The sequence below is a fragment of the Cetorhinus maximus genome, chromosome 3, assembly GCF_964194155.1.
Source record: "Cetorhinus maximus chromosome 3, sCetMax3.hap1.1, whole genome shotgun sequence".
Taxonomy (NCBI): domain Eukaryota; kingdom Metazoa; phylum Chordata; class Chondrichthyes; order Lamniformes; family Cetorhinidae; genus Cetorhinus; species Cetorhinus maximus.
The window spans coordinates 173,191,324-173,210,507 of NC_135881.1; the positions used below are offsets into that span (position 1 = coordinate 173,191,324).

The 19,184-nt window shown below is 42.3% G+C and overlaps 1 protein-coding gene across 5 annotated transcripts in view; it reads left to right on the forward strand.

Moving 5' to 3' along the window:
• The window catches only part of cdkal1 (CDK5 regulatory subunit associated protein 1-like 1), a 947,238-nt gene that overhangs the window by 480,339 nt on the left and 447,715 nt on the right, over nucleotides 1–19,184 (forward strand). For all 5 annotated transcript variants that reach the window (XM_078539307.1, XM_078539304.1, XM_078539306.1 and 2 more), the window contains one exon: nucleotides 8,727–8,893. In XM_078539307.1, the coding sequence (XP_078395433.1) occupies nucleotides 8,727–8,893 (167 nt within the window). The remainder of the gene's footprint in view (nucleotides 1–8,726; nucleotides 8,894–19,184) is intronic.

Below are 19,184 nucleotides of genomic sequence, written 5' to 3' on the forward strand. Positions count from 1 at the left end.
AGTCTAACAGCAAGCATCAATACTATTCAGCAAATCCAATACCTGTTTATGTAGAATGAAAGCTATAATTTTTCTCATGTGTCAATGCCAGTGCTCTGATAAAAGTCACATTTTGATCTCCAGACTCATATGCCTTTGTTCAAAGAGATCTGCTTTATTTTGATTAATCATTTATTCTACTTCTCCCTTGTGTTGATCACAACTATGCAGTGTTAGCTGTTTGCTAGTTAAGGTTATCAAGTTTGCAGAAAAGATTAATTGAGATGTGCCCACAAAAACAATCATAATTAGCCACTTATTGTGATAGAGCCCAATGTCTTTAACGTGCTTTTCCATTGGAAAAAAATATAACGTGTTTCAGGGGTTAGATTGTATCTAAGATATTCTACTTATTGGCCAGTTAATGCCTATAATCACTTCAGCAACTTTACCTGGAATTGGAGCTTCAGTAATTATATCTGTGGATATTAATTTGTGCCATGACAGCAGTTCTGTACTGTAACTGATGTATCATGGTTTGATCATGTCCAGTAAAACCATGATTGCACCATTGCTGACATAATTAGTGGATTACATCTTTTCCGCAGTTTTTTTTTATTCATGGGATGTGGGCTTTACTGACTGGGCCAGCATTTATTACCCATCCCTAATTACCCTTGAGAAGGTGGAGGTGAGCTGCCTTCTTGAACTGCTGCAGTCCATATGGTGTAGGTACATCCACAGTGCTATTAGGGAGGGAGCTCCAGGATTTTGACCCAGCAACAGTGAAGGAATGGCGATATACTTCCAAATCAGGATGGTGTGTGGCTTGGAGGGGAACTTCTAGGTGGTGGTATTCCCATCTATCTGCTGCCCTTGTTCTTCTAGATGGTAGTGGTTGTGGGTTTGGAAGGTGCTGTCTAAGGAGCCTTGCGCATCTTGTAGATGGTACACACTGCTGCTGCTGTGCATCAGTGGTGGAGAGAATGAATGTTTGTGGAAATGGTGCCAATCAAGCTTTGTGCTGGATGGTGTCAAGCTTCTTGAGTGTAGTGGGAGCTGCACTCATCAAGGCAAGACTTGTGCCTTGTAGATGGTGGACAGGCTTTGGGAAGTCAGGAGGTGAGTTACTTGTCACACGATTTCTAGCTTCTGACCTGCTCTTGTAACCAGAGTATTTATATAGCAAGCCCAGTTCAGTTTCTGGTCAATGGTAACCCCCAGGATGTTGATAGTGGGGGATTCAGTGATGGTAATGCCATTGAAAATCATGGGGCGATGGTTGGATTCTCTGTTGTTGGTGATGGTCATTGCCTGACACTTGTGAGGCACGGATGTTGCTTGCCACTTGTCAGCCCAAGCCTGGATATTGTCCGGGTCTTGTTGCATTTGCACATGGACTGCTTCAGTATCTGAGGAGTCGTGAATGGTGCTGAACATTGTGCGATCATCAGCGAACATCTCTAATTCTGACCTTATGATGGAAGGAAGGTCATTGATGAAGCAGCTGAAGATGGTTGGGCCGAGAACACTATCCTGAGGAACTCCTGCAGTAATGACCTTGAGCTGAGATGACTGACCCCCAACAATCACAACCATCTTCCTTTGCGCTAGGTATGACTCCAACCAGCGGAGAGTTTTACCCCTGATTTCCATTGACTCCAGTTTTGCTTGGGCTCCTTGATGCCACACTTGGTCAAATGCAGCCTTGATGTCAAGGGCAGTCACTCTCACCTCACCTCGGGAGTTCAGCTCTTTTGTGCATGTTTGAACCAAAGCTGTAATGAGGTCAGGAGCTGAGTGGCCCTGATGGAACCCAAACTGGGCGTCAGTAAGCATGGTATTGCTAAGCAAGTGCCGCTTGATAGCACTATTGATGACCCCTTCCATTACCTTACTGATGATCGCGAGTAAACTGATGGGGCAGTAATTGGCCAGGTTGGATTTGTCCTGCTTTTTGTGTACAGGACATGCCTGGGCAATTTTCTACATAGCCAGGTAGATGCCAGTGTTGTAGCTGTACTGGCAAGGGGCGCGGCACGTTCTGGAGCACAAATCTTCAGTACTGCTGTCGGAATATTGTCAGGACCCATAGCCTTTGCACTATCCAGTGCCTTTAGCTGTTTCTTGATATCACATGGAGTGAATCGAATTGCCTGAAGACTGGCATTTGTGATGCTGGGGACCTCTGGAAGAGGCCGAGATGTGTCATCCACATGGCCCCTCTGGCTGAAGATTGCAGTAAATGCTTCAGCCTTATTTTTGCACTGATGTGCTGGGCTGCTCCATCATTGAGGATGGGGATATTTGTGGACCCCCCTCCTCTGTGAGTTGTTTAATTGTCCACCACCCTTCACGACTGGATGTGGCAGGACTGCAGTGCTTAAATCTGGTCTGTTGGTTTTTGGGTTGCTTAGCTGTGTCTATCATTTGCTGCTTATGCTGTTTGGCACACCAGTAATCCTGTGATATAACTTCACCAGGTTGATACCTCATTTTTAGGTATGCCTGGTGCTGCTCCTGGCATGTCCTCCTGCACTCTTCATTGAACCAGGGTTGATCCCCTCGCTTGATGGTAATGGTAAAGTGGGGGATATGCCGGGCCATGAGGTTACAGATTGTGTTTGAGTACAATTCTCCCGCTGTTGATGGCCCACAGCGCCTCATGGATGCCCAGTCTTGAGTTGCTAGATCTGTTCGAAATCTATCCCATTTAGCACAGTGGTAGTGCCACACGATACGATGAAGGGTATCCTCAATGTGAAGGCAGGACTTTGTCTCCACAATGACTATGCAGGTGGTCACTCCTACCGATACTGTCATGGACAGAAGCATCTGTGGCAGACAGGTTGGTGAGGATGACATCAAGTATGTTTTTCCCTCTTGTTGGTTCCCTCTTCACCTGCCGCAGACCCAGTCTAGTATCTCTTGTCATTTAGGACTCGGCCATCTCGGTCAGTGGTGGTGCTACTGAGCCACTCTTGGTGATGGACATTGAAGTCCCCCACCCAGAGTACATTCTACGCCCTTGTCACCCTCAGTACTTCCTCCAATTGGTGTTCAACATGGAGGAGCACTGATTCATCAGCTGAGGGAGGGCGGTATGTGGCAATCAGCAGGAGGCTTCCTTGCCCATGTTTGACCTGATGCTATGAGACTTCATGGGTCCAGAGTCAATGCTGAGATCTCCCAGGGCAACTCCCTCCCAACTGTATACCAATGTGCCGCCACCTTTGCTGGGCCTGTCCTGCTGGTGGAACTGGACATACCCAGGAATGGTGATGGTGGTGTCTGGGACATTATCTGTAAGACATGATTCTGTGAGGATGACTATGTCAGGCTGTTGCTTGACTGGTCTGTGAGACAGCTTTCCCAATTTTGGCAGTAGTCCCCAGATGTTACTAAGGAGGACTTTTCAGGGTCAACAGGGCTGTTATTGCCTTCGTCGTTTCAGGTGCCTAGATCGATGCTGGGTGGTCCACGGTTTCATTCCTTTTTTGTGACTTTGTAGCGGTTTGATAGAATTGAGTGGCCTGCTAGGCCATTTCAAAGGGTATTTAAGAGTCAACCACAGTGCTGTGGGTCTGGAGTCACATGTCAGCCAGACCAGGTAAGGACGACAGATTCCCGTCCCTAAAGGACATTAGTGATTTACAGTCTAGAACTGTACATTGCTAACATGGTAAATTTCTGAGCAAGACCAAGTGAAAACAACCATGCGAGAAACTGAGTTCTGGGCCATACTAATTTTATTAAATGTTGTATTATAATCCCTGGGTATTCATTTAATTTCCACTCTAAATAGTGTTTGTGACCTTTGAAGGTTTTCTATTCTGACATAAAAGACACAGATGGGAGGTGGTGAACTTTATTCCATGAAGACTTTTACCTTTCACAAACAATGCAGCCACTAATTTGTAATACAAAGCTACCCGCCTTGTGAAAGAAACTGGTAGGCAATTAGAAATATAAATCCATTATGTATCTTTTTGAGCATTTTTAGTTGAAAAAGATATATTCCTTCAGTCACTGGGATCACTTGTTTCTTTAAATTCTATCCCAGAGAATATATAGCGCTATAAATCTTAGTGCTCCGCATTCTACACACACTGCAACAAAGTATTTGCTCAAAGCGCCTAACTTGTTTTTTAAATCCTTTAGCTTTATCTTCAGCTACAAGATTAATGAAAAGTTACAAGCCATTTTTAATGACTTGCTCTTTCATTGCGAAGAATTCTTGATAGCCATGATGTCTAGTTAAGTGGACCAACTCGTGGGGACCCAGCTTTGATCCCTATTTTCTGTTGAGTTATTTGATTTCAGCCTGGGTGTCAGCAACGTGCGGCAATTGGTTCCATCAGCTTTGAGCCATGTGAGGATTACAAATTGGCATGAGTGGCTGCTTCTGGTGGCTAGTCAGTGAAACTATATTGTAATGTTTATGTTTGTGTATGGCATCGCGTTGAGCAATGATGATTCCATGGTTGTGTACCTTTCTGGTGGTCACAATTCAATTCTCACATGCTGCCCTGAATCTTGTCCGTGAAGCCTTCCCTTCCGAAAAGGAAGAAAAAAAATTGAATGTAAAAAGTCTATTGAGAAAAGGGATCATTTCCATCTGCATTTATTTTGATAATTATTTTACTTGCACCTTTTTATTTTTTATTTAATGTTTTTTTGCCCATTTGACAACCTATTCGATTTTACAGCAAGGCATGTTATTTTGATGAAAGCAAAATACTGCAGATGTTGTAAATATGAAATAAAAAGAAAAAATGATGGAAAAACTCAGCAGGTCTGGCAGCATCTGTGGAGAGAGAAACAGAGTTAATGTTTAGAGTTTGTATGACTCTTCAGAGCTAAAGAGAAGTAGGAATGTGATGGATTTTATACTGTTTACGAGGGGGTACAGCAGGTGGAGCGAGACAGAAGGTCAGGGATAGGTGGGAGCTAAGGACAGGTTGTCTTGTGTCCATGACATCTTTGTCAAAGGGAGTGTTAACGGTAGTGATAAAGACTAAAGATAAAGACTGATAGTGGCATAAAGTTATGACCAGAATGTGTTGATAGCAGTACAAAGGTCAGTGCCCTGTGATAGTACAACATAGAAACCAGTGTCAGATGGCCATGTGGGGCCGTTAGGGAAAATGATTTTAAAAAATGAATAAATAAATAAAAATAGATTAAAAAAGAAAAATGAAAATTTAAATTAAAAAAAAACAATTTGATTAAAAAAGGGGTAAAGATGGAGGAGAGAGTTTGTGGTCTAAAGTTGTTGAACTCAATCTTAAGTCTGGAAGGTTGGGAAGTGCCTAGTCTTTACCACTACCATTAACACTCTCTTTGTCTTTTGTCCATGGCATCTTTGTCAAACTCTCCTTTGCTCCCACCTACCCCTGACCTTATACCTTGCTCCACCTGGTTGACCCCCTATTAAACAGTGTAAAATTCATCACATTGCTACTTCTCTTTAGCTCTGAAGAAGAGTCGTGTAGGCTCGAAACATTAACTGTTTCTTTCTCCACAGATGCTGCCAGAGCTGCTGAATTTTTCCAAAATTTTTTGCTCTTATTTCATGTAAATTTTGAATTTTATTCTATGCTCCAATTGCAATTAAATGCAGACAATTGTGATATATTGAGATGCATCATCTCCCTTCATTGGATCTTCATGGATAGTTCCACATTCCCAACAAAATATAACATTTACAGGGAGCATGTGCCAGAGAATCAGGACTTGCAATTGTGACCTTATCTTCAACCTATGCTTCCTGCAAGTGTAGCTTCCTCACTTGAATGTATGCTGTGTGTGTGGAGGCTTTGGCCATTTCTCCTGCATCCTGTTCCCAGTCTAGGTAGCATATGTTTACATAATTAATAGGCCACATTTTACAGTAGAAATAATACAGAGGCGTTAGTGCTTAGACTTAATAAAGTAGAAATCAGCTAATCTATCAGAGCCAGCCCTGGCTCAATTAGTGGCATTCTCGCCTCTGAGTCACAAGGTTCCAGGTTCAAGTCCCACGCCAGGATTTGGGCACAGAAGTCAAGGCTGAAGCTGCAGCGCAATACTGATGGTGCATTGCACTGTCAGAGGGGCCATCTTTCAGATGAGATATGGGCGGATGTAAAAGATCCCATGGCACTATTTCAGAGAGGAGCAGGAGAGATATTCATGGTGTGCTGGCCAATATTTATTCCTCATGCAACATCATAAAAAAGATTGTTTGGTCATTGATGTTTGTGGGAATTTGTTGTACATATATTGGCTGGTGCAATTTCTACATTATAGCAGTGTCCACGCTTCAAAAGTATTTTGTTAGCTATAAAGCACTTTGAGATGTCCAGTGGTCCTGAAAAACGTTATACAAATGCAAGCCATTCTTTTAATTTCTGTGGACTATAAATGTGCAGCTAAACATGGAAACCAATAAGTTGCTGTTCGAGTTGCCTTCCTCTTCCAGAAGGTGCGCTATGCCAGTATTTTGCCATTAAAACACTTGGAAGGGCATGAAGTTGCAGTAATGGTGATTGATACATACTAAAGGCACCAGAAAATGTTGCCCATTCCAGTGAAATTGTTTTAAAAGCCTGATAACTCTTAATTACTACCACATGGCATCTTTGACCTTAGAAATGAGCTTTTACAAGTGTGGAATCTCATTCCTACAGATTTTAATGATATAAATGAGAGAATGTATTTTAAAAAATTTTCTTTCTGTCTCTTGTGTCTCTCTCTCTCTCTCTCTCTCTTTCTTAATCCCACGTTTCCCCCTCTCTATTTTGTTTTTTGCACTTGATTTCACATTGAATTAACTATTCAAACTTAAGATCTCTGGTTCAGACTCTGCATGTCTCAGTAAGGATTCTTCATTCTGATTGATCTGATTAGTTAAGGAAATGCATAGTTTTGTCCTGTTCACACAGGTTCCAAATTGCTGTAGGCCCTATAATCATAGAAACCTTTAGCGTGAGAGTCCACAGAAAATTGGTGGGCAAGCTTGGTGTAATGAATGACTAGTGTCATGTTTTTGTCGCTGACCACAAAATACAGGCCACTATGTTGGTGCTAAGGTGATGTGTTGATTACCTGTGTGCTTCCATGTGACTATTTTAGATTTTAATCCTGATTTTTTTTTTTAACTATCTTTTCCCAAGTGTCACCTCTTTTTGATTCATAGATCTTCTCCCTGTTTCATATTTGAATTCTTGACATCTGACTGCTTTTAGCTTAGAGGATCATGGATTCCAGTGGTGTGAGGGAGTTGTACTATTATACCACAGATGAAATGATGGATTGCTGAAACACCTTGATGAATGACTTGTGTTTCTATTGGTGTGCAACTCCCTAGCACTGTTGGGCCCTGCCTCCAGTTACCTGATTTCATTGTTTAAACACATATACATTGTTCTAAATAATAGAAACAGGATGAAAGGAGTAAAGTCAGTGGTTTTTTCAAACTCAAGGACAAAATTCCTTTTAGTGCTGAAAATTATATTTGCCTGTTTGTGCTCCTTCATATTATATAACTTCCCAATTGCAATATCCACATGCAATATTTTGTAAAAAGACAGTTATGAAAACGTTTTTATCTTTGTCAATTTCATCCAATTCATTTGTTAGGTTGTCGTTCAACATCTGATGATATAATCTTTATTTTTCACTTCTGGTGAAGTACATCCTTAATCGTTCTGACGTGTTTACTGAAGCTTAATGCTATTTATTCTAATGCTATATTAAGCAATTAATTCTTCTCCTGATAGTCTCATGGAAGTTGAAGAGCTCTTGCCTGTTGATAATTTACTGTTACAGCTGTTTCCTCTTCGTATGAACTAATTTAAAGCCTCAGCTCGACAGGGGGCTTACAATCCCCACCTCGTCACCTTAAGGATTCAGTGTTGTTTCCCACAGGAGTGCAGTTTCCATTCTGTTCACAGTCCTCTCTTACAGAACACCTAACAACACAAGGGTAATTTTCCATCATGATCCCCACCCAAATAAAGGTGAAAATGGTTCACTGTTCAGATGATAAAATAATGATGTTTGTCAAAAAAGATTCTGCTGGTGTTTGCACCAGTTGTGAACTGTTGAATAATAAGTTGTTGTTGATGAAGTTTTCAACTACATAGTTAGGTTTGTTGGTTAATGCTAATGGTAAGACAATGTAACAATTTCTGTTTGGAAATTCACTAAGTTTAATGTAAATCTAGTTACAGCAATAATTTGTGAGCAGTTACTTTTTTAGCTATAGGAACTTCAAAGTCAACAAGTACAAATAACCAGAGCTATTTTGCTGTGAACAAGATAACATGAGAGAATGGGTTCTTTTGAGTGTTTTTTAAGTGTGTTTTGTTGCAAAGAAGACTTATGTTTAGGTTATATTTTAAAAATCATCCTAAAGTTTAAAAAATACTCCAAGTAATGTTTGTTACTATAAGTAATATATATGCCTTTTTAAAAAGAAATCATATCAAATTGACATTCTAAAAAACAGCTGAATGATTTAATAGTTTGGTCCAGTGCTGTGAATCACTTAGAACCTTCAGTTAAACTGCTCAAGGCCACACAAATTGGCGATGCATCTCAGTGTGTCCTGTACCCCGGTGATAGATATCAAAAAAGAACATTGAAAGGGTTGCGACATATTAACTGGAGCTGTATAGGCACTGAACTCTGCACTTTGTAGATCAACATAGACAGCATGAATATCGAAGATTTTAAATTTTCTAATTTTTTCCCTCAAACAGAAGGCGTTTGTGAAATATGGCTGACTAGTGAAGACACAGGGGCTTATGGAAGGGACATCGGGACAGACCTTCCAACACTGCTTTGGAAACTGGTGCAAGTGATTCCTGAGGGAGCAATGCTGAGGCTTGGTATGACCAACCCTCCATATATTTTAGAACATCTAGAGGTAAGGAAAGATGTTGCTGATATCCTTAGAGTACCATTTAACTTGGCCTACAACAAATCAAATGCATTGTTTTATTTGTGTAATAAAGCACTATACTCAGCATTGTGTCTCAAGTTGAGATTGAGTGGTGTAGTTTTTCCATGGTGGAGTATATTGTCATGTACAGCACTGGTGTCGAACGCGTCCACAAGCTATAAAAAGTAGCAGCAGGCTGATAAACTCATTGCCTGGAGCCAGCAGTCTGACAGATTAAATGGTTCTCATTTTTGTACAAGCGACAACCTCCATTGTTTTATTTGTGGAAGGTGTCTAACAGAAGGCTTCTTGATTACATTTTATAACCTTTATAACCTTTTTCTCCCCCAGAGGTTGCACCTAATTCCTAGTTGAGTTTCTTTCTGATGGTCTCTTCTAGCATGTCCTCTGTATGAATGAACTATTTCAGGGTTGGCCTTTCCTGAGTTCAGTAACTGAACCCTTCTGTTTTCACAGACTTGTCATCTTTCTTTCACGCTGCTGATTTACAGGAAGCAGATTTGAACCTGTGCGAACATTCCTATTAGCAGAGGCCATGAACACTGTTTTCAATTTGATTAAATTTAACCCACCCAGCAAAGGCTGCAAATTTCCTTTTCAAGGAGCATTTAAAGAAAAATTGAGGCTAATTATTTTCCATTACTACATGTAGTGAGGTCAGTGCCGTTGTTTGTGCATTGATTTTCTGTTCTTCATGGAAAGCAAAAATACTAGTGTATTGTCCTCCAGTTGCCACTGTAAGAAAGAATTTGTATTTATGTAAGTGCTTTTAAGCAAAATACTGGTGTGAACTTAAATCACAATTCTCCATTTTTGTTTTCACATTAGAAACCAAAAGAATATATATATTATTATCTGAGTTTCGTGTTGACATTTTGAAAATTGCTCAAAATGCATTTTACTCTTCAAATTATATGTTACAGCACAGAAATGGGCCTGGCCCATGATTGCATGCACTGATGTTTCCTCCACTAAACCCATCTTGTCTACTTGCACTCTCCTGCCAGTTGACAGACCATATATTACTCTTTCCAAAGTAATTTCCTTTTAAAATAATTCATGGACTCTGCATAAACAATGTTTCATGATGAACAATGTCACATTCCTCCTATCCTCTGTGAGAAAATGTTTTCTAAAACTTTCAGATTAATTTGGTAAATGTTCAAGGGAGTACGTGTTAGGTTCCACTGTGATAGATAAAATCAGTAATGCTGCTTTTTTGAGAAACATGGCATCCTAGCTGAAAGTTTTGTTCGTAAGTCCAGTTGTGAGTCTGTTTCTATGGCTTACACCCCTTAAATGTACACTTGCTAATTTCTGTCGAAAAATTGACGTTTTACAGTTCAAATTGGTGGTGTTTTATTCTGAGGCGCAATTTTTAAACAATTGTTCAGATTTCATGAAAGCCTGTTTTGTCACATTAATGAGGCACGCCATTTTCTCATACAAAGGTTTCATTCAAGTGTTCAGACTTTCTCTTCGATGATTCCTTGGTGTTCGGCTGAATAGGAGAAAACAGATTGCTAAATAATCTATCCTCAGAGTGGACATGGGAGCCAAAGGATTTCTTATCCAAGGGGCGCCAAACTGTGGCCTTAGGAGATATGTGCTCCTCGGAAACAGGCAACCCACTTCTCAAAATCCATGCATTTCCACATGTGCAAATATTTCTTCCTTGAAATTGTTTTGGTTGGAGATTTAGAAAAGATTACGCTTGGCACTGTTACCTCATTAGTGAATTAATCCTAAACAGATCGTGAGAATCTGTTAGGCAAGTGAGTGGAGATGTAGGAAAATTAGTGAAAACATGAATTTAAACTTTATATGTGGCTCTCTCAAAAATTTAGGCATATTTGCACTTAAAGTACAAGTGCAAGATAAAGTGCACTTAGTTTTTCTAGTCTCCACATAAAATATTTCCTAAAATGCAGAAAATTCTTAACTCAGACTGCCAATAAAATCCTCATCAGTTTATGTAGCCCCAGTTTCCACAAACCAACAACTAAACAGAGGAGTACTTTGACAGATAGCTTTTGAAAACAACTTATATTTTCCAACCACCACCATACCCCATCCCTGTGCCCTTTATAAAAGCCCATTAATACTTAGTAATCACATGCAAAAGAAGGTTGCAACCTGATCTTTGTTAGTCGTTTTCAGTCAAAGATAACTGACACTTAAATCTTGAAATCTATGCTCTGAGGAGTTCTGTTAATAATTGGTAGGGACCAATGAAAACCATGTTCACTTTGCTAACCTATTTACTGGTGTTGACTGTGTGTGCGATCTCAACGGAGTGTGAAAGTTTGGTGAGCTGAGGGAGTTCAGTGGGGAGGGGAGGGAGATGCTCCTTTGCTTTTTCTAACTTTCTCACCCTGTAGGAACTGGTTCTTGCTCTACTACAGGGGAATAAGCTAGCTGTTTGGTGAGCATCTGGTAAGTGGTCAAGGCCTATTCTATTCACAACAAAAACAGAAAATGCTGGAAAAACTCGGCAGGTCTGGCAACATCTGTGGAGAGAGAAACATTTCGAGTCTATGACTCCTCTTCAGTGCTAGAGAGAAATAGAAATGTGATGGAACTTATACTGTCTAAGAGGGGTGGAACATGTGAAGCAAGATAGAAACAAAAACAGAAAATGCTGGAAAAACTCAGCAGGCCTAACAGCATCTGTGGAGAGAAAAACAGACTCTTATGACTTATGACTCTTCTTCAGAGCCAAAGAGAAGTAAAAATGTGGTGAAGTTTATACCGTTTAAGGGGGGGTGGAGCAGGTGAAGCTGGATAGAAGGCCAGCGATAGGTGAGGGCAAAGGAGAGATTAACCAAGATGTCATGAACAAAAGGACAAAGGGAGTGTTAATGGTAGTGGTAAGTGCTAAAGGAGGCGCTGATAGTGGCATTAAGGTAAGAAAGCAGAATGTGATAATCGCAGGACAAGGGTAAGCACTCTGAAAAGAGTTGGGAGGTGATGGCATAGTGGTATTGTCACTGGACTAGTAATCCAGAAACCCAGCATAATGCTCTGGGGACCCGGGTTCGAATCCCGCCATTGCAGATAGTGGAATTTGAGTTCAATAAATATCTAAAATTAAAAGCCTAATGACCATGAAACCATTGTCGATTGTTGTAAAAACCCATCTGGTTCACTACTGTCCTTTAGAGAAGGAAATCTGCTGTCCTTGCCAGGTCTGGCCTGCATGTGACTCCAGACCCACAGCAATGTGGTTGACTCTTAAATGCCTTCTGAACAAGGGCAATTAGGGATGGGCAATAATGCTGGCCTAGCCAGCGGCACCCACATCTCATGAATGAATTGAAAAAAAGAACAACATGAACAAGTAACAAAAAAGCAAAATACTATGGATGCTGGAAATCTGAAGCAAAGTTAAAAATTGCTGGAAAAACTCAGCAGGCCTCGCAGCAATTGTGGAAAGGAAGACAGATTTAACATTTCGAGTCCATATGACTCTTAATCAAAACTAAATAGGAATAAGAAATGTGGTGAAATGTAAGCTGTTTAAGGGGGATGGGACAGGTGGAGCTGAATAGAGGGCCAGTGATAGGTGGAGGCAAAGGAGAGATTGCCAAAGATGCCATAAACAAAAGGACAAAGGGGTGTTGACAGTAGTGATATTAGCTAAAGGATGTGCTAATGGTGACATTAAGGGTAGAAAGCAGGATGAGCAAGTGACAGATGGCCCCAGTGGGGGTGGGTGGGGGTGGGGTGGGGGTAAGGGATCGAAATAGGCTAAAAGGTGGAGATAAAACAATGGATGGAAATAAATTATAAAAATAATAATAGAAATAGGTGGGGAAAGAAAAATATATATATACAAAAAATATAATAATTGTTAGAAAAAACGTGATCAAAAAGGGAGTGGGGATGGAGGAGCGAGGTCATGATATGAAGTTGTTGAACTCTATGTTGAGTCCAGAAGGCTGTAAAGTGCCTAATCGGAAGATGAGGTGCTGTTCCTCCAGTTTGCGTTGAGCTTCACTGGAACACTGCAGCAGGCCAAGGACGGACGTGTGGGCATGAGAGCAGGGCAGTGTGTTGAAATGGCAAGCGATAGGAAGGTCTGGGTCATACTTGCGGACAGACCGAAGGTGTTCCGCAAAGCGGTCACCCAGCCTGCGTTTGGTCTCTCCAATGTAGAGGAGACCGCATTGGGAGCAGCGAATGCAGTAGACTAAATTGAGGGAAGTGCAAGTGAAGTGCTGCTTCATTTGAAAGGAGTGTTTGGGCCCTTGGACGGTGCGGAGGAGGGAAGTAAAGGGGCAGGTGTTGCACCTTCTGCGGTTGCATGGGAAGGTGCTGTGGGAGGAGGTCGAGGTGTAGAAGGGTGATGGACCAGGGTGCCCCGGAGGGAATGGTCCCTACTGAATGCCGACAGGGAGGGGTGAAGGGAAGATGTGTTTGGTGGTGGCATCATGCTGGAGTTGTCGGAAATAGTGGAGGATGATCCTTTGAATGCGGAGGCTGGTGGGGCGATAAGTGAGGACAAGGGGGACCCTATCATGGTTCTGGGAGGGAGAGGAAGCTGTGAGGGCGGATGCACAGGAGATGGGCCAGACACGGCTGAGGGCCCTGTCAACCACTGTGGGTGAAAAACCTCGCTTAAGGAAGAAGGAAGACATATCGGAAGAACTTCTTTTGAAAGTGGCATCATCGGGACAAATGCAACGGAGGCGATGGAGCTGGGAGAATGGGATGGAGTCCTTACAGGAAGCAGGGTGTGAGGAGCTGTAGCCGAGATAGCTGTGGGAGTCGGTGGGCTTGTAATGAATATTGGTGGATAGTCTATCACCAGAAATTGAGACACAGAGGCCAAGGAAGAGAAGGGAAGTGTCAGAGATGGACCATGTGAAAATGATGGAGGGGTGGAAATTGGAAGCAAAGTTAATAAATTTTTCCAGGCCCAGGCGAGAGCATGAAGCGGCACCGAAACAGTCATCGATGTACCGGAGATAGAGTTGTGGGAGGGGGCCTGAGCAGGACTGGAACAGGGAATGTTCCATATACCCCACAAAGTGACAGGCATAACTGGGGCCCATGCGGGTACCCATGGCCACACCTTTTATTTGGATGAAGTGAGACGAGTTTAAGGAGAAATTGTTCAGTGAGAGAACAAGTTCAGCCAGACGTAGTGGTGGATGGGGATTGTTCAGGCCTCTGTTCAAGGAAGAAGCGGAGATCCGTTGGACCATCCCGGTGGGGGATGGAGCTGCAGAGGGCTTGGACGTCCATGGCGAAGAGGAGGCAGTTGTGGGGCCAGGGAACTGGAAATTGTTGATATGATGTAGGGCATCAGAGGAACCATAGATGTAGGTGAGAAGAGACTGGACAAGGGGAGAGAGAATGAAGTCAAGATAGCAAGAAATGAGTTCCATGGGGCAGGAACAGGCTGACACGATCGGTCTGCCGGGACAGTTCTGTTTGTTGATTTTGGGTAGGAGGTTGAGGCTGGGAGACTGAGGTTGGAAACTGTGGAGAGAAGATCTCCAGAGGAGATGAGGTCATTGACAGTCCTGAAAACAATGGCTTGATGTTCAGTGGCGGGGTCATGGTCCAGGAGGAGGTAGGAGGAAGTGTCTGCGAGTTGGCGCTCAGCCTCTGCGATGTAGAGGTCAGTATGCCAGTACTGAACAAGTAACAGAAGGCCCTTGTGGGGGTGGGGTGGAGGGAGGGGACGGTGGTGGGGATAAAAGATCGAAAATAGGATAAAAGGTGGGGATAAAACAATGAATAAAAATGAGAATACATAAAAATAAAAATAAGTGGATTGAAATTAAAAATAAAAATGAATATTGAAAAAAGGGAGTAAAATGCTCCTTTTTCAATCTTTTTTATTTTTTTAATCCACTTTATTGTTATCTATTTTCATTTTTATTCATTTATTCATTGTTTTATCCCCACCTTTTATCTATTTTCAATCTTCTTTCTCTACTGCTGTCCCCTCCCCCACCCCTACTTGTTCATGTTGTTCTTTTCAGAATGCTTATCCTTGTCCTGCGATTATCAAATTCTGCTTTCTTACCTTAATATCACTATCAGCACCTCCTTTAGCAGTTACCACTACCATTAACACCCTCTTTGTCCTTTTCTTCATGACATCTTTGCCAATCACTCCTTTGCCCCACCTATCGTTGGCCTGCTTCCCAGCTTCACCTGCTCCATCCCCCTTAAACAGTACAAATGTCATCATGTTTTTACTTCCCTTTAGCTCTGAAGAAAAGTCATATCGACTTGAAACGTTAACTCTGTTTTCCTCTCCACAGATGCTGTCAGACCTGCTGAGTTTTTCCAGCATTTTCTGTTCTTGTTTTCGATTTCCAGCATCCACAGTATTTAGCTTGAAGCAAGATAGAAGGTTAGCGATAGGTGGGGGCTAAGGAGAAATTGACAAAGATGCCATGGACATGAGACAAAGGGACTTTTAATGGTAGAGGTGAAGATTAAAAAATGTGCTGATAGTGGCATAAGGCAACAAAGCAGTATGTGTTGATAGCGGAACAAGAGTCAGCGTGATGTCGGTATGAGCAAGGGTGGGTACAATCAAGAAGTTCGCGGATGACACAAAAATTGGTAGGGTGGTAAATAGTGAGGAGGAAGCCGTAAACTGCAGGAGGATATTAATGGACTGGTCAGGTGGGCAGAGTAGTGGCAAATGGAATTTAACCGGAAAAGTGTGAGGTAATGCATTTGGGGAGTGCTAAGAAGGCAAGTGATTACACTATGATGGGTAGGACCCTGGAAAGTACTGAAGATCAAAGGGACCTTGGTGTGCATATCCTCAGATCTCTGAAGGTAGCAAGGCAGGTAGATAAGGTGGTTAAGAAGGCATATGGGATACTTGCCTTTATTAGCTGAGGCATAGAATACAAGAGCAGGGAGGCTATGCTGGAACTGGTATTAGACGCTGTTTAGGCCACAACTGGAGCACTGCATGCAGTTCTGATCACCACATTATAGGAAGGATGTTACTGAACTGGAGAGGGTGCAGAGGAGATTTACCAAATGTTGTCTGGTCTGGAGGGTCTGAGCTACAAGGAAAGATTGGATAGACCGGGGTTGTTTTCCTTGGAGCAACGGAGGTTGAGAGGGAACCTGATAGAGGTGTATAAGATTATGAGGGGCGTAGATAGGAAGGCACTTTTTCCATTAATAGAGGGGCCAATAACCAGGGGACATAGATTTAAAGTAAGAGGTAGAAGGCTAAGAGGGGAGTTGAGCAGAAAGTTTTCACCCAGAGGGTGGTGGAGTCTGGAACTCTCTGCCTGAAAGGGTGGCTGAGTCAGAAACTCTCCTAACATTTAAGAAGTATTTATATTCACTTGCGTTGCCATAGCCTCCAGGACTATGGGCCAACCATGGAAAATGGGATTAGTGTTGTCAGATCTTTGTTGATTGGCGTGAACACGATGGGCCAAATGACTTCCTCCTGTGCTCTGAGCATCTATGAGTCACTCTGTGAAAGAACAACATAGAAACAAGTGACAGATGGCCTGTGGGGGCGGGGGGAGGGGGTAGTAGAGGTGGTTGCGGGGAAAAAGATTTAAAATAAACAAATAAATGACAATTTCAAAAAAGGAGGTCTGAAGTTGTTGAGCTCAATGTTAAGTCTAGAAGGCTGCAAAGTTCCTAATTGGAAAATGAGGTGCTGTTCCTCCGGTTTGCATTGGGTTTCACTGGAACAATGCAGCAGTCCAAGGTCGGACATGTAGCCAGAGAGCAGGATGGTGTGTTGAAATGGCAAGGGACAGAAGGCCTGGGTCATGCCAAGCCCAAAATTCATTGAGGCGAGGGCATAAGGGGATGAAACTAAGTCCTTTGCTGAGTACAGAATGTTGAGCAACGAGATAGGATTAATTGATAGCATCATAGTGAAGGCACCCCTAATTAGCAGTGATTATAATATGATTGAATTTTACATTCATTTTGTGGGAGAAATGAGTGCATCCAAGACTAGTATTTTAAAGTTAAATAAGGGTAATTATGAGGGCATGAAAGCAGAGCTAGCTAAAGTGAACTGGCAAATGAAGTTAAGGGATAGGTCAATATGGGTTCAGTGGCAGACGTTTAAAGGGATATTTTCGAATGCAAAGAATAGATACATTCCAATGAGAAAGAAAAGTTCCAAGGGGCACTGAGGGAGAAAAATTCATGCAGTGTGTCCAGGAAAATTTTTTCAACCAATTAGTGACAAACCCAACGAGAGGAGATGCAATTCTAGACCTAGTCTTGAGGAACGAGGAAGGGCAAGTCGGTGAAGTGACAGTTGGCGACCATATCGGGGACGGTGATCACAAATCAGTTAGATTTAGCATTACCATGGAAAAGGAGAGAGATAAAGCAGGAGTAAAAGTCTTGAACTGGGGGAAGGCAAATTTTGCAGAAATGAGAAGGGACTTGGCTGAGGTGGACTGGACAGCACCGCTGGAGGATAAAACAGTGGAAAACCAGTGGGAAGCACTAAGAAGCGAGATCCTAATTGTACAAAGTAGACATGTCCCCTACAAAAATAAGAGTGGTGCTGCCAAATCTAGACCCCCCCCGGTTGTCTAGAGGAATACAGGGGAAGTTCAAACAGAAGAAGAAAGCGTACGATAGGCACAAAGAACTGCAGATAGCCTAGACGAATATAGGAAGTGCAGGGACGAAGTGAAAAAAAGAAATAAGGAAATCAAAGAGAGGGCATGAACAAAGATTAGCAAGTAAAGTTAAAGATAACCCAAAGATGTTTTACCAATACGTTAATGCTAAAAGGTTAATGAAGGAAAAAGTGGGATCTATCAGAGATGAAGATGGAAACTTGTGTGTAGATGCAGAGGCTGTGGGAAGGGTTTTGAATGAATATTTTGTCTCCGTGTTTACAGAGGAAAGGGAGGATGTAGATATAGTAGTCCAGGAGGAACAGTGCAAGATATTGGATGGGATAGTCATAAAGAGAGAGGAAGAACAAAGGGTTGAAATCCTTGAAAATTGATAAGTCACCAGGGCCAGATGGATTGTTTCCGAGGCTGCTGAAGGAAGTCAAGGAGGAGATAGCAGATAAAGGCAAAAAACTGCGGATGCTGGAAATCCAAAACAAAAATAAAAATACCTGGAAAAACTCAGCAGGTCTGACAGCATCTGCAGAGAGGAATATGGTTAACGTTTCGAGTCCGTATGACTCTTCAACAGAACTATGGAAAAATAGAAGAGGGGTGAAATATAAGCTGGTTTAAGGAGGGGTGGGACAGGTAGAGCTGGATAGAGGCCTACCAGTCCCACCCCACCTTAAACCAGCTTATATTTCACCTCTCTTCTATTTTTCCTTAGTTCTGTTGAAGAGTCATACGGACTCGAAACGTTAACCTTATTCCTCTCTGCAATGCTGTCAGACCTGCTGAGTTTTCCTAGGAGATAGCAAATGCTCTGAGGATGATTTTCCAATCTTCACTAGATACAGGGGAGGTACTGGAGGACTGGAGAAATGAAAACGTAGTTCCATTGTTTAAAAAGAGATCGAAGGAAATGCCAAACAATTATAGGCCAGTTAGTCTTACATCGGTGGTGAGCAAATTAGTAGAATCAATCCTGAGAGATAGGATTAACTGTCATGCGGAAAGGCATGGTCTAGTCAGGGATAGTCAGCATGGATTTGTTAAAGGAAGATCTTGCCTCACAACTTTGATTGAATTCTCTGAGGAAGTGACAAAAAGGGTTGATGAAGGTAGTGCAGTGGATGTTGTGTACATGGATTTTAGCAAGGCATTTGACAAGGTCCCACATGGCAGATTGGTCAGGAAAATAAAAGCCCATGGGATTCAGGGTAATGTGGCAAACTGGATAAAAGGTTGGCTTTGTAACAGGAAACAAAGGGTAATGGTCGATGGATGCCCTTGCGAAAGGAAAGTTGTCTCAAGTGGTGTTCCACAGGGCTCGGTGTTGGCACCCTTGCTGTTTGTGTTATATATTAATGATTTGGACATGAACGTGGGGGGGCCACGATTGGGAAATTTGCAGATGACACAAAGATTGGCCGAGTAGTGTAGAGGATAGCCATAATCTCAAACGAAAACAGAATTACCTGGAAAAACTCAGCAGGTCTGGCAGCATCGGTTGAGCAGAAAAGAGTTGACGTTTCAAGGCCAACATGACCCTTCAACAGAACTGAAGTATCGTTAGGAGAGGGGTGAAATATAAGCTGCTTTAAGGTGGGGGGCGGGGGGAGAGAAGTTGAAGGTAGGGTGGTTGTGGGGACAAGCAA